The sequence below is a fragment of the Sinohyriopsis cumingii genome, chromosome 15, assembly GCF_028554795.1.
Source record: "Sinohyriopsis cumingii isolate HCF-2022 chromosome 15, ASM2855479v2, whole genome shotgun sequence".
NCBI lineage: Eukaryota > Metazoa > Mollusca > Bivalvia > Unionida > Unionidae > Sinohyriopsis > Sinohyriopsis cumingii.
Genome location: NC_142975.1, coordinates 131,022,353 through 131,047,726, shown reverse-complemented (window position 1 = coordinate 131,047,726; position 25,374 = coordinate 131,022,353). Strand labels below are relative to the sequence as shown.

General features: G+C 33.1%; 1 protein-coding gene across 1 annotated transcript in view; it reads left to right on the top strand.

Annotated features, from left to right (window-relative positions):
• LOC149782785 (uncharacterized) overlaps positions 1-25,042 on the top strand; it is a 41,186-nt gene extending 16,144 nt beyond the window's left edge. The window contains exons 2-4 of the mRNA XM_089934295.1: positions 7,109-7,191; positions 10,120-10,252; positions 16,827-25,042. Coding sequence (XP_089790421.1) covers positions 7,172-7,191; positions 10,120-10,252; positions 16,827-17,036 — 363 coding nt within the window. The 5' untranslated portion in view covers positions 7,109-7,171 and the 3' untranslated portion in view covers positions 17,037-25,042. The remainder of the gene's footprint in view (positions 1-7,108; positions 7,192-10,119; positions 10,253-16,826) is intronic.
• Positions 25,043-25,374: the final 332 nt, after the last annotated feature.

Sequence of the window (25,374 nt, the reverse complement as noted above, 5' to 3'; positions counted from 1 at the left end):
TTCATAATTCTGAGGGACCAGATGGATAGTTGTTTACAAAATATGACTTCTGGGAAAACATTTCCATCAGTTGAATATTTGATGAATATATTTGGCAGAAACTCCATTTTAAAATAGTGTAGTCTTCCTCTCAGTAGGATGTATTATAAAAATGATTTGGCTGTATGCTGGTAATAGACTAATAAAAACTATTTCTTTGAGAATTTTTATAAATGTTTGTAAAGTTAAAAATAGAAAAAATATTAACTTATTTTGCATCATATTTGCATGATGTTAAATATAAAGAGGCTTAGACACGAATCTTATAATGATTTAGTTAATACCGATTTTAGTACCAAATAACCTAAAAGACAGGATCAGTTTGATAAGTTTAACTATAGTTAGGTTTACCAGAAAATGTGTTTTCTGTCAATGTGCAATTTTTGATGAATAGAAAGTAAACACCCTCTAGCAGTGTTGATAATTCCTACACTTGACACCTGAATGAATGCATAACAAAAACAAGAGGATTGTCTTTTCCTAATGCCTTTTTTTTATTTTAAACACAAAATTACAACAAGTAACATTAAGTTGATGGATAAGTGGTAACTGTAATGGTAATGATAATAACAACAGCCATCAATCGACCAAAATGAGGGGTTAGTAATCAATAATACAGTTTTTTCATAGGGTTTAGCACAAATTAATACCATTAGTCCTTGTTTGTAGACATTTGCACCTTTTCAGCATCTTTTACTGAAATCATATGAAGTTCTTGACTCCAGTCTGTAACCTTAAAACATTTGCTTAGTATAAAGGGATTCTGAAACTTGAAGTTGTCATTTATGTGAAAAGTTAAGCAATACAAGGGTAAGTGCTTTCATTTTGTGGAGAAAGATTATGACTGCTGTGTTGTTTACACTAATATTGTATAGCCATGTCATAACTTTTATATATGTAACACATGTAATAACACCTCATTAGCACACAGATGACAATGTAATATTTTACACAAATTTCTAATGAAACAGTTAGGACACATTGATTTACTGACAGTCTACATATGTCACAAATATGATATTTAAAAGGAATTCTCACATCCTAGTTAATCTGAATAATTAAAGAACTAGTATTTAACATGTTAAAAATGGTAATTTTGAAGTTAATATCCCAGTATTCCAGTTTAATTAACCTGTTATTGTGAATCAGAAATTGTACATAATAATTGTAGATGGTATGTTAGTTGCCACTTTGTGCCCAAGAATTTGCAAAGAAATGGTTTGATACCAAGAGAGAATATTTCACCAACTTGTGCCATTATATGAATTTTTCCAGAAAATATGCACTTTGTTTGAATAAAATATTTTAAAAAAAGGGATTGAAATTTTTAAAAAAAGTTATTTAATATCAATGTGTAGAAATAAAAGGATATATCTTAATATTGACAAACCCATAAAATGATACTAATCCCTAAAGACTCCCTCATTTTCATTTTTCTTGATTACAAGTACACATACTTATCTCTTCATCTTTGTGTATGTGTGTGTTAGGAATTTTAGAATGTAGCTTTAACAATTTATCAGTCATATCATTATGATGCCTGCAGTGTGGCAGTTTATAGTGATATCCAGCACTGTGGCATCAATTGTCGCAGACATGTAGCATGATGTCCTATCCAGTCACTTCATCCTGACACCAGGTCGACCAGTCCTAACGCTAACCTCTTAATGCTGAGCATCTAGCGAGGCAGCTGTTAGTACCATTTTTATAAGTCTTTGATATGACTCAGATGTTTTTTTTTTTAAATCCGCGACCTCCCGCATCAGAGGTGGACACTCTAACCATTAGGTGTGTGTGTGTGTGTGTGTAAGGACATTATAACACATAGATCTATACAGTGGATGCATAAGGTGATTATGAGACTACAAAATTGCATGAGTATTTCTCTTATGACATGTACTTCTAAAATTGTGAAGAAAAATACAAACATAAATATTCAAGTTTTAATTGATTTGTTGGAACTGTGTAGAAGGAAAACATCCAAATACAGTTTTATGCCATAAATTGTTAATGGAGACTGAAATGCACTTGCTTTTCCGAATATCTTGTCATCTTCCTTCTTATCAGCCTATAATCTGACCACACCCTTTCCTTTTTCCATCTATCTCCCTCTCCATCCAAGTCTCTATTTCTTCAATGTTTTGGATTCAGTGTTGATTGGAGGAAATTCACTTTTTTTTGCAAAGCTTGAAATAATGTGCTTAAATGATGCTATAAATAATAATAATAATAATAATAATAATAACAATAATAGAATATTTGCAAGGGACTGTTGAGCCAAAGCTCTCATATTGTTGAGGTATGATGTAAAATCATAATTCACAGTATGTACATTAAAACACATTAACTAAATAAAAAAGAATTATCACAAATTGGCAGTAATAAATTACCAGTAAGGCAGGTTAATAAAAAAGGTAATTTTTTTTAGCAGGTTGTTTCTCTGAGAATACTTTCCTGATGAGATAAAGCTTCCTCTATTATTTAGCCCTCTTGTTAAATGAAAATGTTGTATTTCCCATCTACATTGTATATACCATATAGACAAATGATATAAACTCACCAGTTGCTTCCCCATATCACTGCTAAGTGGCTACCCATTCACTTGTTAGTTAAAGTTGAACAATTCATTGATGTAAGGATGCTCATTTGTTGTGGAGAGGCATGGGAGTGTTTTATAATAATTTCATCAGTATTCTTGGAGAGAGTGAATTTATTGGTAAATTATGTTTCTTCAAAAATCCAGCACTCCTGGCAAGACAAAGAATAGCATTTTTTCCATTCTATATAACATATAATCTCAGTGTAGAAACTCTTACAAACAACACCTGCTCCACCACAAATGTGGTTAGGTAAGTATTATTATATCAGCAGAACATCATTTATTTAGAAATTGGCTTTCTTCACTAAATTCATTATCACGTTGATGATTAATGTTATGAGATTAGGTATAGGAGGATTAAGTACTGAGCATCCCACTTCTGCCATGGGTATCCTATAAGTGAAATATTGCTGAAGGCCCAATCTGATTAAAATCAGATCTCCATTGTCCTGTGTGAAGATCTGACAGTGACTGCATAAGGATCATGTTCTAGTGACCTATCTTTTTACCATAATGAATTACTTTGTCAGCCAATCTGATGCATTCCTTTTTTATGTGTGTTTGGGAGACAGAACATTATAGCTAATGAGCATCAATGTGTGCCAAACAATTTGATTAACTTTCAGATTTCTGAAAGTTGCATTTCCATTGGTTAATTCAAAGGTCACTAGAACATGAACCCTAAGTGGTTGCTGTCTGATACTGGAGATCTGATTTTAATCAGATTGGCTGAGGGCCTATATGTGGGAGAAACAAATTCTCTAACATGAAGGATCAAAGCACAAACAATGGTCATGTGACATCAACACATAGGTAATGAGAAATAAATGATGTTTCTTACATGTGCCAAGACAGATTTTGGCAAATCCAACAACAAAAGTGCTAAACCAACTTTCATGAGGTGTTTGTGTTGACATTATTTTTGAGCTATGAAACACTGGAGTATTTGGATCTGGTGGTCATATGGGCTGCTTCCATTAGACCTATAGTTCTCATCATTGTGTTTCAATGCAAGGTGTGCATAGATCATGTCAATACAGATTAGTCTCAGCCTAGAAGACTTGATTTTTTTAATTCTGCATCATTGAAAAATTTAGGCATTACATGTTTCATTCAGCATGAAAGAGAACCATACATTTTCAGTTTCTCTCTTGTCATGCTCATTTGATCATGATCACGCTTGAGTTTATGGTGATCTTGTGCTAGTAATGAAGTGGGGCACATGCTCCACTTTCAACTAAATAACAAATGAAAAGATGGCTTCTAACAAATTATCACTGTGTTCTATAAGTTGACTAGTACTGAGGGGACATCATGAAACAAACATAAAGAGAGAGACTGGCTGAACCTTACTGATATATCAGCATGAGTGATATGTCAGACATTTTGATTTTGGAGTGTGACCTCACTATAAGAGATAAATGCACATGACGGACATAAAATATAGCTTGATATCAACACACATATTTATTATTAAGCATTTGATCATTTGAGCGTGTTGTCTTCATTTCTTTTAGAAACATTTGTAATTTTTTTATAATTTGCAATATGTACAGCATACCGGGATATACAGTATAACATATTCGATCAACTGGCAACACATATTTCTATGCTTCTTTTTGAAAACCAGGCAGTGAATGCAGGAAGGGGGCTAAGTCCATTGGTTGATCCATACACATGTACTGCCATAGGTTATAATACCATTTAATATCTCCTGCTTTGAAATGTTGGTTAAGGATTGTCCTATGGAATTTTGTTAACATGTTTGTGATTTTGACCTCACTTCTTTGGGTGGGGCTATCAGGTAATGGTAACTTTACAGGAATTTTAAATAACTATAAGCTTCTTGTTTGCTATCACTGAAATTGGTATTGTTATCTATGACTCAAGTAATCAGAATTAATCACATGCAAACCCATTGGTCATACCACTGGATCACTCACCACCCTGAAGTTAGACCTCAATTATACTGTATAAAATATTGAGATTATCCACTCTGTAATCAATGACCACATGTACATTTACTTTGCATAAAAAGACAATTTACATACATACATCCAACCACACCTCAAGGTTGTAACTGTGACTATATATATATATATATATATATATATACACTCAGACACACACATGTTTGTGAAATTTAATATAAAAACATTAAAAGGTGATGTGATAAAAGAAAATGTAAAGCATAAGAAAATTTAATTATTTAAATGTGGGAAATGTATCATTTTCTTTTTTGAATACGCCGCTTTTTAGAATTAGTGTTATCCATGATTAGCTGGTTTTCTTTACAAGTATTTATTTATAAAACCTCCTTTCATTCTTTCAGGAAAAATATACAATGGAATTTCATCTAATAACAATATTTTATTCCTATTTAGCTATTATTTGTAATAAGTTGATGTGCTTGATAATAAGTAACACATAGTTATTAGCCATTTCCATTGAAGTCAGATATGTTTTTTTGTGAGATTCACAAATCAGTCTTGGAGAATGATAGTACAGTTCTTAAGATGCCCAGTGCTGGACATCACTATCAACTGCCACACTGCAGACATTGTAGTGATATGACTGAAAAACTGTTAAAGCTACATTAAAAATTTGAATCACACACACACACACAATTCATAAGTATCATTTTTTCTTGTTTTGGGGCTTAGTTTTAACATATGTGGTTGTGACTTATCATATGCTGACAAACCATGTGGTGTGAGTGACCAATGTTATGTTCTTAGTATAGACCATGTGGTGTGAGTGACCGATGTTATGTTCTTTGTACAGACCATGTAATGTGAGTGACCAATGTTATGCTCTTAGTACAGACGATGTGGTGTGAGTGACAGATGTTATGTTCTTAGTACAGACCATGTGGTGTGAGTGACTGATGTTATGTTTTTAGTACAGACCATGTGATGTGAGTGACCGATGTTATGTTCTTAGTACAGACCATGTGGTGTGAGTGACCGATGTTATGTTTTTAGTACAAACCAGTTGTGGTGTGAGTGACCGATGTTATGTTCTTAGTACAGACCATGTGGTTTGAGTGACAGATGTTATGTTCTTAATACAGACCATGTGATGTGAGTGACCGATGTTATATTCTTAGTACAGACGATGTGGTGTGAGTGACAGATGTTATGTTCTTAGTACAGACCATGTGGTGTGAGTGACCAATGTTATGTTCTTAGTACAGACCATGTGGTGTGAGTGACCGATGTTATGTTCTTAGTACAGACCATGTAATGTGAGTGACCAATGTTATGTTCTTAGTTCAGACCATGAAGCAGGTGTTAAATTATAGTCAAGGAGATAAGCTTTCATGCCTTTTTGTTGTGTTTTGAGGCTTTAGGGTCTTTAAACAGTTGGGAGAACATAATGATACATTATCAGACAGACAGCAAAACAGTGTAGTCATCTTTGAATTAAGTTTAGCGGTCACCTTTTTTAAAAACCATGAAACCATCTATAACCTAGAACTAGTTACCATTGAATTATAATTTGGTTGGGTATTTAATTAGCATTATAAATCAAAGACAAGTTGATATAATGATAATTGAGAACTCTTGACTGATGTCTGGTTGCTTAGAGTAGGTGCCTCTTTAAACCTTTGACTTAGCAACATGTTAGGCAAATACAAACATTTAAGTAAGGGACCACCAAGAAAATTTGATGGGCTGTGTTTCTCTTAAAATTGCTGTTGGAGCAAGACAAATGCTATATTTGAATTAGTTAAACAGGTATCCGCTGGCTTATGCAATTTCAATTTGCACGATTTTTGCAGTATTGCGATTTTATAAGAAGATGTTCAGATAATTAGGATTCATAAATGACTAAAATAAATGTTATTCAAATTAACTGAATTATACAAACACTATGTATGTTTACAATGTATCTCATGGTTTTAGTACTTAAAGAACAAAAGCTGACAGCCATTACAAAGTAATCCTTGTTTACAAAAACATTTTGTTATAAACTACAATTTTATGTTTGTTTATATGCTGCAAGAAATTTTATAGGAAATTACTCTTTGTTTCTAAAGCTGTATTAATGTGTATGACTTGTGGTCTTGTTGAGACACTGCATCCAAGTGAAAATGAAAAAAAAACATAATGAATTTTATACATTGGCTTGGGATAAGGAAGTCAAACCATCAAAATTGTTGGGTAGGAACTTGGCAAACCTCATTCTTAGCCATAAATTCTGATCCTCATGCAGAATTTTTTTATCCAATGTCGGAGCCTGTGATGAATTCTATTAATTTTGTGTCTCTCTTTGAGTAAACGGTTGCTGTACATGAATACATGAATGTATTTTTTGTCTGGTTTTTAGCTTTTATTTCTAGCAGACTGTAGTTGTAAATTTATGTGCAGTGTGTTTCTTTATCAATAGGTAAGTTTCAATTTTGGAAAGAATTGTTATCAAACTTTTGAAATTTTATAGGATCATTTAAATCCTACTTTTTTTCAGGTAGTGCAAGAAACAGCAAACACTAGATTGTAACCAAATATTTAGCTGAAGTAAATACAAGCAATGGAATTCACATTATATATGTAAGTATAAAATGATACATACAAGCTATAGATTTCACATTGTGAATGTACATATATGTATACACTTAAACATACAAACATTGCATTTGAATGTATACACTTGTACATATAGGCAGTGAATTTCACATTGTGCATGTAAGTATACATTATACATATAAGCAGTAGAGTTCACATTGTGTATGTAAGACAAGCAGTAAAGTTCACATTGTGTATGTAAGACAAGCAGTAGAGATCACATTGTGTATGTTAGATAAGTAGTAGAGTTCACATTGTGTGTGTAAGACAAGCAGTAGAGTTCACATTGTGTAAGACAAGCAGAAGAGTTCACATTGTATATGTATGACAAGCAGTAGAGTCCATACTGTGTAAGTATACACATATGCATACAAGCAGTAGAGTTCACATTATATGTAAGTATAAAATTGTACATACAAGCAGTAGAGTTCACTGTGTATGTAAGTACACACTTGTATATATAAGGAGTAGAGTTCACACTGTGTATGTATGTATACACTTGTACATACAAACAGTAGTGTTCACATTGTGTATGTAAGACAAGCAGTAGAGTTCACATTGTGTATGTAAAACAAACAGTAGAGTTCACATTGTGTGTGTAAGACAAGCAGTAGATTTGACATTGTGTGTGTAAGACAAGCAGTAGATTTGACATTGTGTGTGTAAGACAAGCAGTAGAGTTCACATTGTGTATGTAAGACAAGCAGTAGATTTGACATTGTGTGTGTAAGACAAGCAGTAGAGTTCACATTGTGTATGTAAAACAAGCAGTAGAGTTCATACTGTGTAAGTATACACTTATGCATACAAGCAGTAGAGTTCAAACTATATGTAAGTATACACTTTTTACATACAAGCAGTAGAGCTGACACTATGTATGTAAGTATACACTTGTATATACAAGCAGTAGAGTTTACACTGTATGTAAGTATACGGTTGTACATAAAAGCAGTAGAGTTCACACTGTATGTAAGACAAGCAGTAGAGTTCAAATTGTGTGTATAGGACAAGCAGTAGAGCTCCCCTTTTTGGTGTAAGACAAGCAGTATAGTTAACATTGTGTATGTAAGACAAGCAGTAGAATTCACATTGTGTATGTAAGACAAGCAGTAGAGTTCACATTGTGTAAGTATGACAGGCAGTAGAGTTCACATTGTGTAAGCCAAGCAGTAGAGTTCACGTTGCGCATGTAAGACAAGCAATAGAGTTTGCATTGTATATGTATTACAAGCAGTAGAGTTCACATTGTTTATCTAAGATAAGCAGTAGTTCATACTGTATAAGTAACATCCCACAGTTGAAATATTTTATAAAGGTTATAATTTCCAATGAAACCCTTTTATCATCACTGGTTCAAAATATCAGTACATATAGGGAACCAGCGATGAAGTTTACAGATGCAAGTGCCAAGGTTACATAGCAGGTACTTTGTTTGGGGCTGCATTGTATGTGCAGCAAGTGGCTGCTTTGGTCAAAATGGACAGAAATGTTATTTTCAGGAAGTACATTAGTACTCAGAACTTTCATTTGCAGCCAGTTGTTGCATGACATTTTGCAAAATCAGAATTCCTATTTCATGACAAAAAGTTAACTCTATATAAAAAACCACTCAACTCTATATCATTTATACTAATAAAAACAATCAACTCTATAGCATTTGTACTAATAAAAACAGTCAGCTCTATATCATTTGTCCTTCTAAAAACAATCAACTCTATATCATTTGTACTACTAAAAAAAATAAACTCTATAGCATCTGTACTAATAAAAACGGGGCCTCGAGTGGCCGAGTGGTCTAAAGTGCTCAACGTTTCGGATCACTGCCATCTCACCTCTGTCTGCGTGGGTTCGATTCCATGGATCGGCTAGCATGGGTATGTGGGAAAGCCTGTCAGTAGCTTCTCATGGGTCGGTGGTTGTTACCTGGGTTTTCCAGGGTTCTTCCTCCACCAGTTATATTGGCCGCCATGTATAGCCTATCTTGTGCTGAAAAATGCCATTAAACCCTAGAACAACAACTAATAAAAACAGTCAACTCTATATCATTTGTACTACTAAAAACAGTCAATTCTATATCATTTGTATTAATAAAAATGGTCAGCTTTTATCATTTACACTAATAAAAACAGTCAATTGTATATCATTGTACTAATAAAAACAGTCAGCTCTATATTATTTGTACTTTAAAAAACCCAGTCAACACTATATCATTTGTACTAAAAAAATCACAGTCAACTCAATATCATTTGTTCTAAAAAAATCCCAGTCAACTCTATATCATTTGTACTACTAAAAACAGTCAACTCTATATCATTTGTACTACTAAAAATAGTCAGCACTATATCATTTGTACTACTGAAAACAGTCAACTCTGTATCATTTGTACTAATAAAAACAGTCAATTCTATATCATTTGTATTTATAAAAATGGTCAGCTTTTATCATTCACACTAATAAAAACAGTCAATTGTATATAATTGTGCTAACAAAAACAGTCAACTCTATATCATTTGTACTACTAAAAACAATCAACTCTATATAATTTTATTTTATCACTTACCCCAGATAGAACAAAACTCGAGTTATTGTTGTAGTTCATATACACTGTATTACCATACTGTGTGCATTACTTTTGTTGAGTAGAGACAATTATTATGTCATAACAAGTTCAACTCATAATAGTCATTGAAATTCACATGATGTTAACACAGTGCCAGCAGGAACTGCAGATGCACACCTCAATAACTTATATTCCACAAAACTCCACCTTCACAAGTTTTACACTCTAAACACATTATGAATGTGCTTTCAGAAAGCTTATTTCTCAGGATGAGTGTCATAATATAGTAAAAACACATAAATTTTTTCATAGTTTTGCCAGAATCCAATTTCAGATCATTGTTCTATTTTCAGACTTGTTATTGTCTTGGTGCTAATCAAAGTTATAATATGGTCCTGTGTGTGCTACACAAGATCGAGGCGCCTGCGAGCAGCACAGCACAGAATCATTATTGTACGGGATCCACAGGCAGCAGTGACTAGACAAGTAATATTTATTTTTTTACTTTTTCTGAAAGATTCTGAACTCTCATTATCTTTGCCAAATGTTAAATGTGAGGCATAAGCAGTTGTATCTGAAATGGAACCTTGAACTTGATTAAATAAGCCATTAGTTTCGCTGTCTAAGCTGTTATCATTTAGCTGGATCAAGCAACATGTTTCCTCTGCTATTTACTGTGAAACCTCACAGTTATAGGATTCAGTGATCATTGCTGCGCATTTGTTGATTTGTAAATTTTACTTATTCATTATTCATTCATAGCGTTGTGGTAGCAATTTATACTTTGATAAATACCCAGTGATGATCATTTAATCCTTATTTCCCGTCTCCTCCCTTCTGTCATCAATTCAATGGATTTCATGAAGAAAGTGTTGGATTTTAGGTAGCTCATTGTTTTTTTTGCATTAGCCTTCTTCAAACTGTCTCAGTATACTATGCCCCATCTTTGCTAACAAAGGGTCATTGACTCTTATACAGTATTATACGGTTGAGTGTTAGAGCTGGGCATAGCAGCAATTGGAGTAACTTCTGTTACTCAGTAGCTTTTTTTCTTAAAAAAGGCTGTGGTTTCTTTTCAGCAGTTAGCTAGCTTACATGTAGCATGTGTTGTTTTTGCATTTTTTGTTCTTGCTTTCAACAGATTTTAATCTTTTTAAGCCAAAATCATGCCCATTAATAAAGAGATGCCCTTCTTGTCATATGACCATGACTTTCAATAACAGTTGGTGGAACATATTCACAAAGCAAAAAGTAATTTATTAATATAGAGTGACTTGTAAAGCCTTCTATATGCTTTGCTGGAGTGCAGGAAGGACTGTGTGATCAGATCTTGGAATTTCTGATCTGCAATTTTAATCTGGGGCAGCTTATTTTATCAGGAATTGGGGGTTGTGGAGCTTATTTTCATTATTATTATGTCGATGTAAGGAGCTGGTATTGACAAAGCTTCACTTGATGTGACCAAGAAACTGATTAAGAGGATGAACATAAGTCAACAGAATTTACAGACGTATAAAACAAATTCCATATCAGCATCACTTGACTGTTTATGTCCAATCACATTGCAAAAACAGTTTGAATTGTGACATAATGGTTGTGGTCACATAGTGTATTAGTGCTGTAGCCTGCAATGTTTGAGATAAGCCAGCTGACTGAAGAAAATATAGCATGTGACATGGCTTGGCTGTATAGGACGATGGGTGGCAGGTAAAATTATGGGCTACAGAGATGCAATTACCAGCTTAAATTGATGCATATAAAATGAGAAACACTTAAAATATCGATTACATGTTTAATCTTTTTGTACTAACTCACTGATCACATTGTATCCCTTAATTGTAATTCTATCAAAAATATGTATAAAGAAACATAATTTTTAGAATTTCTCTGCTAAATTTGCTAATTGCTGAAACACTGTATCACATATGTGGGTCATATCAAAAGGATAATGTGTGTGTACTTGAGATAATCAATTTCAAAGGTGCAAAACTGCTTTAACCATTTTTGAGAGTAACTCATTTAGTTTTATTTGTAAAGAGTCGGCTCAACCCCCACCCCCAACTGAGTTATTCTTTAAGAGATAGAGGAACAAATAAATAAGACTAACTTCATAGTCAGTTTGGCTCTTATGTTGATAACTGACTTTGCACCCTGCAGATTAAAAACAGTAGTATGTTTGATTATAATATAAAATCTCTCCACCCCAATAACTTAGATGGTTCTGTTCTAGTCAGAGTTTAACAACACTATATGTAACTTTAGCATTAAAATGGCATGTGGCTTGTGTTTGTCAGAGTTATTTGAAATGAAGCTGATGTTATGGGGAGTGGGAGGATTTAAGCAATGGCTTTGTTTCGTGTACATGTACAGTTAGTTGTTCAAGCAGGCATCGATGGTCTAATGTTTTTCCTTAAATAGGTAGGTCAAATAATGTATTTATTTGTGTGAGTGGGTAGTCTTTTAAGACCACCACATTGTTTGATGCTTGACTGTATATGGTAGATGATTGTGCAAACATCTGTTGGTGATTGTTTATGTTGGATTGAGTAATGTGTTCAGTACACAGGTTGCACTGAAAACAAAGAAAGACATAGATTAACAATTATCAGACTTTGAAAGGTCTGAGTTAAACATCATATAACATTAATCAAGAAACAGTGATAAGAGTTATTTTCTGTCAAGAATAAAACACTTATTGACAAACCATTAAATCAAACTCTTATGTACTTTGGCACCATAAAACTAATGTGATAACTAATGCTTCATTACTACATTTGCATTGTATGGACCCTAATTATTGATTATGGCAAGGAACCACTGTAAATATATGTTCTGCATGTATTTATTTTGGCAGTTGCTGTTAAACATTGGGAAATATTGTCTACTTTATAGTGCCCTTTTAATGAAATAAGTAGTAAAGTTCACCAGGCATATCTGCCATCTCTCAGAACTGATTTTGTTTCTTCTTTTGACTAGAAGCAGAAACAATGCTATAGCACTCAGTGTTGTTTATATTGTGAGTTCAAAGATGACATCATCAACTGCTCTAATGGGATAATTTGTTGTCTGAAGTGTGCTATACAGGATGTGCCACTAGAGGTTGCTTGAGCAACAGATGACATGCTGCACTTTTAAGATTTATCCTGCTCTCACTTCTTCACTGCCTCTGCAATTTTTCTCAGTACATTGTTTCTAGCTCCAGTATGGAAGAGACTGCACCAGGTGGAACAGTCTTGTGTGAGACCTTCCTGAGACTCAGGGCCAGTGTTTAAGTGTTTACTTTCCCTCCTTCAGCTCAACATGGAAGGTCTTCTTTGATAGTTGCTTTTTTGACATTTTGGTGACATGGCTTGCCCACCTCAGCTGTTATTTCATCAGCATATGAGAACCTCAGTGTCTGGAACCTTGTCCTGCCATGTTAGCCTCATTAGTGTCTGATGGCAGCCGATGAGAAAGTGTAACAGATTCTTGGCGTGTTTATACACTGTCCAGGTCTTGCATGCATTCAGTAGGGTCAACTTTGTAGACTTTAAGTTCTGTTTGCAGACAGATGCCTTTGCACTTCCACACATTTGTATATAGTCTCCAAGCCTTGGCAAATCCACTGATGATTTCATTGTTGATATGGACTGCATGGGACAGTGTACTGCTGAGGTGGGTGATATTGTCAATGGCCTGGAGGGTTTTTCCAATCGCACTGATGTTAAGCATTGTGTAAGGCTTTCTTGATGCATGTTGGTGCATCACTTGTCTTCTAGACATTGATTATGAGACCAATATTCTCACAAGCTGAAGAGAAATTGTCTATCCTCGGTTGAATGGCAGGCTTGAATGTAGCATTCAGGTTACAGTAATCATCATCATCATCATATAGGATGTCATGAACAGTTACTTCCTGAAGCTTTGTCTTCACCTGTCATCTCTTCATATTGGACAGATTGCCATTATTCTGGTGACTGATGTTGTTCCCAGCGTCACAGTTATGGAACGCATCTGTAAGTGCATCTGTAAGCATGGCAGAGAACTTCCTCCTGAAGAGTGTTGGAGGCAACATGCATTATTCCTTGACAACATTGTTGATTCATTATGGTTCAGATGCCTCTGTATCAAAAAGGACACCAGCAAGCATGCCTTCATGGAATTATGAAACCATTACAATTAATTTTTGTGGGGAAACTAAATTTTGTCAGAATCTTTCTGAGGCTTATGTGACAGTCTCAAGGCTTTTGTCAAGTCAATGAAAATCACGTACAGGTTGAAGGTTTGTTTCAGGCATTTCTGCTGGAGTCGACTAGCTGCAAATAATGTCTATAGTCCCTCATCCCTTCCCGAAATCATACTGACACTGCAATCAAATATGCAGCTCTGTAAACTGAATTTACTTAGAATAGCATCTAAAACATGGCTATAGCACACACATGAAACTATGTAAAGAAAGTGTGTTTTCCTCAGGATGGTGGATGAAATACCCTGCTCTGTCAGAATGGCACTGACTGTAATAGATCTTCATGCATGATCTCATGTATGCCACAGGAAGGGAAATGCGCATTATGTTTGGCATTATCAGAGTTTGAACCCAAGAGGTTTTTGAGCTGTATAAGCTATTTGTTTTATAGTTTTTATGCTGTTTTATAGTACAAAACTTGGATTCTTTTTTTTTAGCAAGTAGGACTGCTTGTACAGATTTTTTCCACTCCTTTTAAAAATTATGCATTTTTGTGTGGCTAAATGGGTACGTGACGAGTTGGTGACTTAGACTGCAGATTGGGAAAGTTGGCCATATACTTTCATATATAAAAAGAATTACTCTCTGTCCAGTACAAATTACTTCTTACAATTCCCCATCTCCTTCACTTAATACTTAGCTGGCTTAATATTTTGCATTAGGCTCGGCTATCCTGCACAACATAATCTGTGATAGAATACTTGTAAATTATCAATCCACAATATAATCTGTGATAGCATACTTGTACATTATCAAACCACAACATAATCTGAGACAGCATACTTGTACATTATCAAACCACAACATAATCTGTGACAGCATACTTGTACATTATAAAACCATAACATATTTGTTTTCTACAGATAAAGAGTTAGAAGGGTTAATCATATATATTTTTCCTCTATTGTTTTATTTCCACCCTTTTTAAAAAAAAATATCAGGGATGTCAGGATTGCCAATACCTGATGATCTGTCCTTCAGTCTGTTTGCCCAGCTGGTAAATAGACAAGATGTGACACATTTTTCTTTGAGCTCAACCCATTTGAGGCTCTGGTGGTGATTAAACAGTGTACAATAGTACGTCCATTCTGCCACAATATATTTGAACAGACATGAAAGACAAATTCATATTTGCAGCAAACATTGGCATCAGGGTATGTCCTTAAACCCACGATTAAGCTAGGTCATAATATGGAATCTGTTGAGATGCTCAACTTCAAACATATATACAGTTGGGATTTAAGAACAATTTAAGATGTGCAACTAACAATTGTCCCTTATCCACAAGGATTTTTACTCAGTCATAGCATGAAATTTACTTAGACATCTATACCCAACAACCATATATACTAATTCATCGTGAAGAGAAAAATTAGATGTGAAAGTGACATTGGAATATTGGTCTATCCATAACAACTCAGGGACTCAGCCCCTGAGTCATAACTTTAAAGCTAACATGTATGTATTCTTGTCATGTAAAAGGCATAATATCGTATTCATAATTTTAAGATGAAAATGAGAATTTATAGCATTGAGATCATGCATGAACTCTGAATCATGCCATGATTGTTTGACATATTAAAGTCATATGTTGCAGTCTGAAATTAGTTTGCATGTAAATCTTGCCTGTTGACTGGGGATAAACTTAAACTTATTTAAAATTTAATTTAAATTATATATAACAGATGCAATCAAATTAAAATTTGTAACTATGAGCTTAGATTGTAAATTTGATAATGTTTTTATTTAAATCCAGAATGCTATTATTTGGGCTCATATTTTACACAGATATATTACACATGATGAGAAATTGTGAGATCTTGATGCCTTAGATAGATTGCCTTGCCAATCCTTTTGGATACATGGTTCATACTTGCTTTTAGTCCATAGAGAGATGGTTGCCAAGTGGTCCAAAACACTTACCTTACAGACCCCTCACACATTTAACCTTTCTTTATGTTAGTTTGAAATCTTAGCTTGACCAGTGTGGGTATGCGAAAAAGCTTGCTAGCAGCTTTAATCCTTGGTCATTTGTTTTTTCTGAGGTCGTCCTGTACCAAACATACTGGCTACCATGGTATTGTGTGCTTAAAAATGGCATTAAATCCCACAAGAACAAGGCCAGTATAGTTATTTTTCTAGAAATAATTCTCAGTTAATATCCTTTCTTTAACTTAGCAAAGTGGTCTTCTTGCAGATGGAGTTTTCCAAATTTACTATGATGAGATGGATCTCATTTTAGAGATGTGAAACTTTGAAAAATGTGTACTGCAGCATGTATTTAAGAAGCTTTAACTTTTGTTAAGCAGTCTTTTTACAGGAATTGAGCAGAAGGGTAAGAAAAGGTACATTACTCAGGATGAAATAGCAGGTTTTAGCATGCTACATTATGAACCATACTAAGAAATTTAGCAGGATTTAGCATGCTACATGATCTACCATACTAAGAAATTTAGCAGGATTTAGCATGCTACATTATCTACCATACTAAGAAATTTAGAAGGTTTTTAGTATGGTCATCACAGAGTTATGGCAGCATAACAATTAATGCACAGAAATTATTGTTTAATAACAGGAACTTAGTGGCCTATTATCGAATACAACACTGCATGCTAGTAGGAAATGAGCAGGAAGTTTTCAGGCTGCAAAAATTCTTTTTTAAAAATAGTCTGTTTGTAGCAGATTTTTCTTGTTACATACTGGGAATTTAGCATCATTTTTGGAGGTTGCATGACTGCTATATGGATAAAGTTTATCTGTGCCTTTGTACGTATATCCCTATGGATAACAGATTGATAATTAAAACAAATTCCATTACATATTTATCTTTTCCAGGATCAACATGGCATTATTCATAATGAACACATTCCATCAGTTCAGGATATATATGGGGGCATAACCAATCCACAACTAGCCACATTTGCTCCACCATCCTACGATGATGTAATACGGACACCTCAAGAAGACTCGAAGCCTCCATCTTATGAGCAAATCATTAAAGAACATCAGCAAATAGGTGCCTCACAAGAACATGGCTCTAAGTAACACATGGAGATTTCTTCAGTCATTAAATGTAACTGTATGAAAATTAAAGTACAGTTTTACTTATTTACTGTGTAGATACATTCATTACTGTATGTGTCTAATGTAAGATCGAAAATACACAGTGAATAAGGGACTCGCTGGTCACGTCACATTGAAAACAATTTTCTTTGTAAAAGACAATTAAGAATGGCAAATGAAAATAATATATGCATTTTAAAAAAATCAAAATGCATAGATGAAGTTTGAACAAAGTTTGAAGTGATTCATTATACATTTTGTATAAACTCTGTTTTATCCTCCCGGTATTTAAAAGATATATGTATTATTTAATGTCAAAATGTAGTGTCAGTGATAACATGAGAACGGAGGACAAAATAGTGTATCTCTAGGCTTTTGCAGATGTAGTTCTTTTTAAAACACATATTTGACCATTAAATTAGATATCTAGCTTGTTCTATCCACAGGACAAAGACATTCAAAATGATGTCTTTTATGTGAATATTAAAACATATAGATAAAATAAAAGAAACACAGTCATTAAACATTTAGCAACATAGTTTGATTAAATAGCTGAATTTAACATATACATTTGGCAATCAGCTGTTTTTCTTATTTATGATATATCCATGTATATCATATTCCCATATTCAGTTTTGTTTTGAAGAATAGTGCTTAACATAAAGTGTTTGCACTTGACATAGTTTATCTGAAAATTTTAATTGCACATTCATGGAACTTGAAGAGTGTATGTTCATTGTGGAGGATACAACTTATCCCAGACAAAATGAGGTCACACTGACCTATATTTTGCATAATTACATTTTAATTTTTTTTGATGTTTGCTCAATTTCTCTTTGAAAGTGTTAATAAAGAACAAATGGAGCAAGAGAGACATTGCATTCTGCAGAATCCTTATAAGTCATAACTTAAGTTTAGATGATTTCTATTTATGGTTGTGAACTTGTTGCTGTGAATTTTATAATGAATAGTTTATATATAAAGTGATGATTTTTACATTTGTTTTACTTGGGTTTATGATTGCTGTGCCTTCCACAGGTCATGTTTTAATATAGTGCTTATTTACATTTTTGTCTTAACTGAGACTAGTCACATTAACCTGATGCTTCCATACAAGGACTGGAATTTCAGTCAAACTTACCCGCCCCCTCCCATTTTCCCAGTGGAATGTTTCTATTATCTCTTGGGTAACTCCTCAATGGCCATGTTATTAACAGGAACTATCATTTGTTACACATTGTGAATTGTGTCAACATAAATACAGTTGATCTGTCATATATTATTGTATAGATAAGCTGTATTTTCAAGATGTATACACAGGAGTTAAATTAATCACCTAAATTTCTCTGATACATTTCTCATGAGGGAAGGGCTGAAAGATGGCATCGAGCTATTCAAAGGGAAGTAATTATGAAAGCAGATGATACATAAACATCAAAAAACAGGATTATGGGATACAAAATTTGAATTTTAGATGAAGTAGTCTGTCTCTTTCAGGAGGTGCTTTTATTTGAGTAGCCTATCAGGTAAAGCACTGCATTAATTTTATAATTAGAGTGTGACAAGTAATCTGTTCGAAATAATGTTTTTTTCCTGTTCAGAAAAAATGCTGTAACTGGTTGAATTGAGAAAGAACTGCAGTAATTTGTTGAGTCAAAAAGTAACTGCTGCAACTTGTTGAATCGAAAAGTAACTGCTGTAACTTGTTGAACAGAGAAGTAACTACTGTGACTTGTTGAATCGAGAAATAACTGCTGTAACTTGTTGAATCAAGAAATAACTGCTGTAACTTGTTGAATTGAGAAGTAACTGCTGTAACTTGTTGAATTGAGAAGTAACTGCTGTAACTTGTTGAATCAAGAACTGCTGTAACTTGTTGTATTAAGAAGTAACTGCTGTAACTTGTTGAATCAAGAACTGCTGTAACTTGTTGAATTTGAGAAATAACTGCTGTAATTTGTTGAATCAAGAAGTAACTGCTGTAACTTGTTGAATCAAGAACTGCTGTAACTTGTTGTATTAAGAAGTAACTGCTGTAACTTGTTGAATCAAGAACTGCTGTAACTTGTTGAATTTGAGAAATAACTGCTGTAATTTGTTGAATCAAGAAGTAACTGCTGTAACTTGTTGAATTGAGAAGTAACTGCTGTATTTTGTTGAATAAAAAAGTAACTGCTGTAGTTTGTAGAATAAAAAATTAACTGCTATAATTTGTTGAATCAAAAAGCCTCTCATATATGAAGTCAGAACGTCAAAGGCATGGGATGGGGCTTATTAACAGATATATCTTTAGTAAATAATTGACAAAGTTTTTGTAAAATTGGGGAATGCGTTTATCATCAAATATGTGTGTTTTTTGTGTTAAATGTGGAATTAGGGTTTTACAAGATTATGGATACAGTCATTTCAGGTATAGTAGGCCTGTCAACTTCCACAAAATCTGATATACTGCTGTCACTCTTGGATACATTGTTATATGTAATAGAAAATATCTGTGTAAAGAAAAGCAGCTAAAGCATCATCATATAACAGAAATGGCACACACGTAACATTACCTGTATTAAATGTTTGGTCACCAAATTAGTATTATATGGACATGCTTGATTTCATGTTGTGTTAAGCTTTACTAATGGTTTACCCATCAGTGAGTTACATTTGCCCTCATCTGTGGAATGTTCAGATTTTCAGGGATATTTTCAACATCTATTCATCAAATTTAACATTTGTTGTGGAGATTTTGCAACATATTTATGCATAAATTTCATTAGGATAAACATATCTACTCCGGAGCTTTTATCTGAATTTCATCAAGACCATAAAAAATACGTTTTTAATATTCATGCAATACTGTATATACCATATCTACTCACTTATAAGTCAACCTTTCTTACTAAAATCTGTATTAATGCAGAGTTGAGGTCAGTTTATAATGCAACACACCAAATGTTTTAAAATTTGACCTTGCTCCTTTTGCTTGTTAAAGTGAACTTGCTTTGTGTTCCCAGTTTACAACTTTTTTTATCATGCTACTAGTTTAATAAACTTGATCATAATCCCTTGTAAAAGCAGTGGACAATTTTGCCATTAATTTGATACTTGTTCAATGCCATATTGAATCCCTTTGATCATACCATGCAGTTGACACCTTTTCAGTTGCGGAGATCCTTTCATGAGATTTTAAAGACTGGATGATGAAAACGTCTCTTACAGAGTCCAAGCTCAACATCTGCATAAATAATGGTCCAAGTTTATGAATTGATAGTTTCATGTCAGTTGCTGTCTACTTCGTCACTTTGATTTCATTCATTGTTAATTGGTAAACTTAGGTAATTTCACCAATGTGGGGAAACGACAAAGTAAAGTATATGATGGAGCATTTATGTTAAAAGCGTTAGACTTTGCAGAGAAAATTAGCAATAGTGCCATAGAACTTGAACTTGATGTTCTAGAGAAAATTAGCAATAGTGCCATAGAACCTGTACTTGATGTGTCAGAGAAAACAGTGCATCAAAAGTCAATTCTAGGTGATAGTATCAGGCATATGAAGATAATCTGAAACATGGAAAGTCCTTATGCAAACTGGGGTTTTAGTTTTGAGTCATGTAAAGTCTGTATGCAGAGGTTATAAGGCAGCATCAAGATGGGCATGAAGTCACCAAAAATGCCATTAGATTGAAGGCCCTTTCCGCTGCCAAGGCTGATGCTGATGAATGTTTTAAAACGTCAGCAATTTATGCAACTTCATAGACTTGCACTCATACAGTTGCAATCACGTAGACCTGAAATTGCCTATCAGTGTTGTTTGCAACAAAACAGTGAATATAAAGACTTCAGGAAATGAGAAACATTATTTCACAGTAGTACTAAGTTGTTTTGCAATTGGGTACAAAACTGAAGCCACAAGATGTGTTTAAATGCAAGACTATACCAAAAGAAAAGATGCCACGTGTAACTGTTAATTCTGAGTTTATGGGTAGATGAGGCAGTTTGTTTGGTATGGATTGAAAAAGTATGAAACACTACCAGGCACTGTGTTGAGATATATGGCACCACATCGGTGCTGCAAACAAAGCATGTTTGCCGTAACAAGCTGTTAAAGGCAAATATGTTAACAATGGTGCAAGTGGATTGTAAATGGCCCAAAGAATTGACAAAGGCAAGAAATATGAAGCATCCAGAAATTGAGTTCGTATCTCAGTGGATGTTTAATGTGTGGGAATAAATTTCAAATGAGATGGTGGTTTAATTGATTTAATTAAGAAATGTGGCATTTCCAATGTAATGCATTGGACAGATGATGACAAACCCTTCAGTGATTTCATTCAAGACAAAACCATCACTGAAGTACCCACAGATGACAATGAATGAAAAGTTGGATGATGAGTCAGATGAGGAATCAGTGTTGTATGATATTTATGATGACTGGATGACAGTGGAGCAGTTCAGAACATTATTTGATGACTATGACAATTAAGATTAATTCTTTTGCTTTTTGAAACAGATGAAATTAGAATGGCATTTATAAGATACTGTGAATCACAAACATTTGGAGTTTACATTGTTTATTTATAAGACTTTTGAAATTAATATTTTACTAGATATTATGAATTGCATCATTCTGAACTACCATTTTATAGCCAAATTTGATGTGTAATCCAATGCATGGATTTATTATGTAAATGGATTGAAAATGTTTTCATTACATGAAGATGGACAAAATATAAGTTGTGAGTTTATTTGTACATAGTCAACTCTCTAATACAAATGTATTTATTCCACATTGGTGTGTTATTTTCTTTATATCTTTATCTTTTGGTTTGTTTTTTTATATTAAGTATAACTTCAACTCACTGACATGTTACCCCTTGCAGATTGATTTTGACTTGCACAAAGCTCCCATATTTATAGGAAGGTCAAAGATGAAATTAACTTTTTGCTGCCCAAAGGGATGTGTGTCAATATACAGTCAGGTTGACTTATAAGTGGTAGTTATTACAGCTCTTATTCATTATAAAGCAGTAGTTGAGTCCACAACAGCTGACTTTATGCAAGAAACCATCAAACCATGGTTTTGTGAGAATAATTGAAAATGTAATGATTCCATATATTTGTATTGGGAATGGGGAATAATGTCAGTTTGTCAAATAATAATGTTTTGTATTAATCCCATAATTTCATGTTGTTTTCTTTCAGGCTACATTATTATACATTTAATAAAGCAATTAAAGTACAGCAGTTTAATTTTAATCACATGGTCTATGGCAGTACTGTACTAAATCCAGAACTGCACTATACTGAATGGTATTATAATGGGGGAGAGCTGTAATAAAAAAAAATCATGTTCTCAGTAATTAACAGTTTTCTTATACATATATCTTCATTTGATATGAAATTTCCGAAATGAATATAACATTATATAACACAAGGTGCTAGCAGTAAGTATCATACAGTATTTTTTAATACTGCATTAATGCTTGACATTATTGTGTGACATTAGAACTGTTAGTGCCACAGTGTGGCAAATGATTGTCATGATAATGACATAATGATGTTAATAGAGGTAAGAATTATATTATAGCTATAGCTGTTTTCCTGTATTATGTTTATTACAATACAATATCAGATTTTTATAAGGTCTGATGTTAGAAATGCTATGCATCGTTGAATTGAACTAGTCTTAACATGTTACTTTTTAAATTTCTTACAACAGATTGGTACATATAAAAGGTGCACATCATTTAAAATAAACCAGCCTAATTTTTGAAATTTATCTTGTATTTCTTAATTAAATTTCAATTTTGACCCCATAATGATTTGTACTATACTGTATTTATATTCAGACGGCAGAGATACATGGCATAATAAAATATCTTTAGCTTTTTTATCCTCAACCTTTTCTTTCTGAAACCTTTTACATAATGTACGTTTTATTTATAAATTCTTGTGAAGTGCACATCATGTAAATATGTGCAAGACAAGTAAGAATGTGATTTATCCCAGAATATTGCTGAAAATAATTTACAATGCTATCAATGCAACTTGATAAATAAATTAATGTGTGTTTTTGGTATAAGAACTTGAATAGACTATTGTCAACCATATTTACTCGCACATAAGTCAGATCCACTTTCCGACTTAACAGGCACAGATCTGACATTGCATAATGCACCAACAGATCCAGATCTATGCAGTTTGCTAGGATTAATCAATAGAACAAAACAACATAGACCCTGCTCTGTCATTGCATTATACAATTGATAGTCAGGATTTTTTTTGTTTTCAGTTGAACTTGACTTAAAAGTGAATATATACGGTACTTTTCATTCTTTGCAAAATAGGTTCAAACAATTGTTTCAGGCACAAGATAGGTTTTACTGGTTAAGAAATTATTGGTGTATATAATTTATTTTTGGGTATATTTGTTTTTCCTTTAAAAAGCCACCACATATAAAATTTATTTGATGAAACATGTCGGTTCGTTTTTATTATGACCAATCCAAATCATATAATTACATTCAAGTTTGTTAATAAAAGCTATAACATTTTTAAAAAATTAAGTATTGATTGACATAGTTTGTGTTTATTAATGAATGAAAAGTAAGAAATAATATTTGATTGTGTGATTGTATTGACTCAATGTTCTTCAATGGAAACATTCTGCTGATTCATTTTATACATCTGTATAAGATTTTTTTGTTTTTTGTTTTGAGAAAAATCACGTTTTCATTGAGCACTGTCAGCTGGAGAAGGAGGCCTCGTGTAGCTGTGTTAATGATACTGTTGTAAAAACTGGCTTCCTGCATTATGCATTCCATGAAAATTTGTGCCTCATTACAAATTGTAAGTACAATGTTTTGCAAATACATTTTAGCTCCTGATTTTAGTTGAAAGCTGTATGTCTCAGACCATGATGTACCAGTTGGTTATGATGTGCATTACCCACATAGCTACATAATTTACAATTAAAGTCAGATATATTTTCTTTAATTTTGAATCTATATCTGAAATTATTAGCTTTTAAGTCAAATCATTAAGTTATTATGTAGAATTTTGCTGTATTTCACATCACTTTGATTCATGACTGGTATACAAATTCTTCATTCTGCTTGAATAAATAGCCATAACTACATCAGACTGGGTATTGCACTGATGTCATTATGAAGTTTAAGCTAGATTAAAACCTTCAGTCAGTAAAGCAAAGATAACTCTGTGTCAATATACCTAAAAATGCACATTAATAAATTGATTTATTTTATTCTAGGCCATGAATTAATGTATTTTCCACAAAAAATGCTTTTCATAAATCACTGGAGTGGAATGCCTGAAATATTTTTAACTGTCCAGTCATCACTGCCATTATGACTAAGAAATTTGAGTTAACTTTATATGTTGACTTGTGGGAAGTTGGGCTGCTTTGCAAACAAATGTGCCATGATAAAATCCCACAATTTGCCTATACTTTTTTTTTTTTAATGTGCTATTTTACATTGAAGTAGGATGGAGAAATAAGCTGCTTGTAATATTTTATGCGCAAATTTGAACAAGACAAAGCAGAACATAATGGTAAACCACTGACATTGCACAGAACACATTATGAAATCTGCCACTTCAATCTATTGTACATGTTGCTAGCCAATTCATTTGAGCATAAAATTAAAATAAAATTTACTTGCTTTGAGTGAATAACAAATATAGTTTTCATTGCATGAGCAAAAACTCAAGTATTTTCATTTGTGAGTTTGCCACACGTGAAAATATGGATCACTTCCTCAACAAAATATATCCATTATTCACTCATTTCAAGCAAATATCCTTTATATATTTTTATTATACATTTTCAACCCATTATATTGATTTGTGATTATTCTGATTTATTTTTATGCAATTGACTATTTAAAAACTTATTTGTTAGATGCATAGCTTTATTATAACCAACTAATGTTTTTATGCTAATATTGTTTGCAAAATATGAAAATGTTTTACTTGCAGTTTTGTTGTCTTGTTTGTTGGTATATACAATCACTAGTTTACAACCACCTATGTCCTGTGCCATTTGCTACCATGAATTTCATTTTCCTCCTGCAACACTTGATGAAACTAACCAATCATTGAATACCAATCAACCTTAAAAAAATGTCCAATCCACGGTCTATAGAACAAATGTTTAATCTGTAATTTTAGGATTTAAATTTTTACATTTATTTTTTTCTTTTATTTAAGTTTGATTTTTTTTATGTTTGATTTTTTTCTTTTATTTTGTAGCAATTCATATTTACATTTGATTGGAAGGGTATTGTGTTTTCTGCAGCTCTTTATTTTA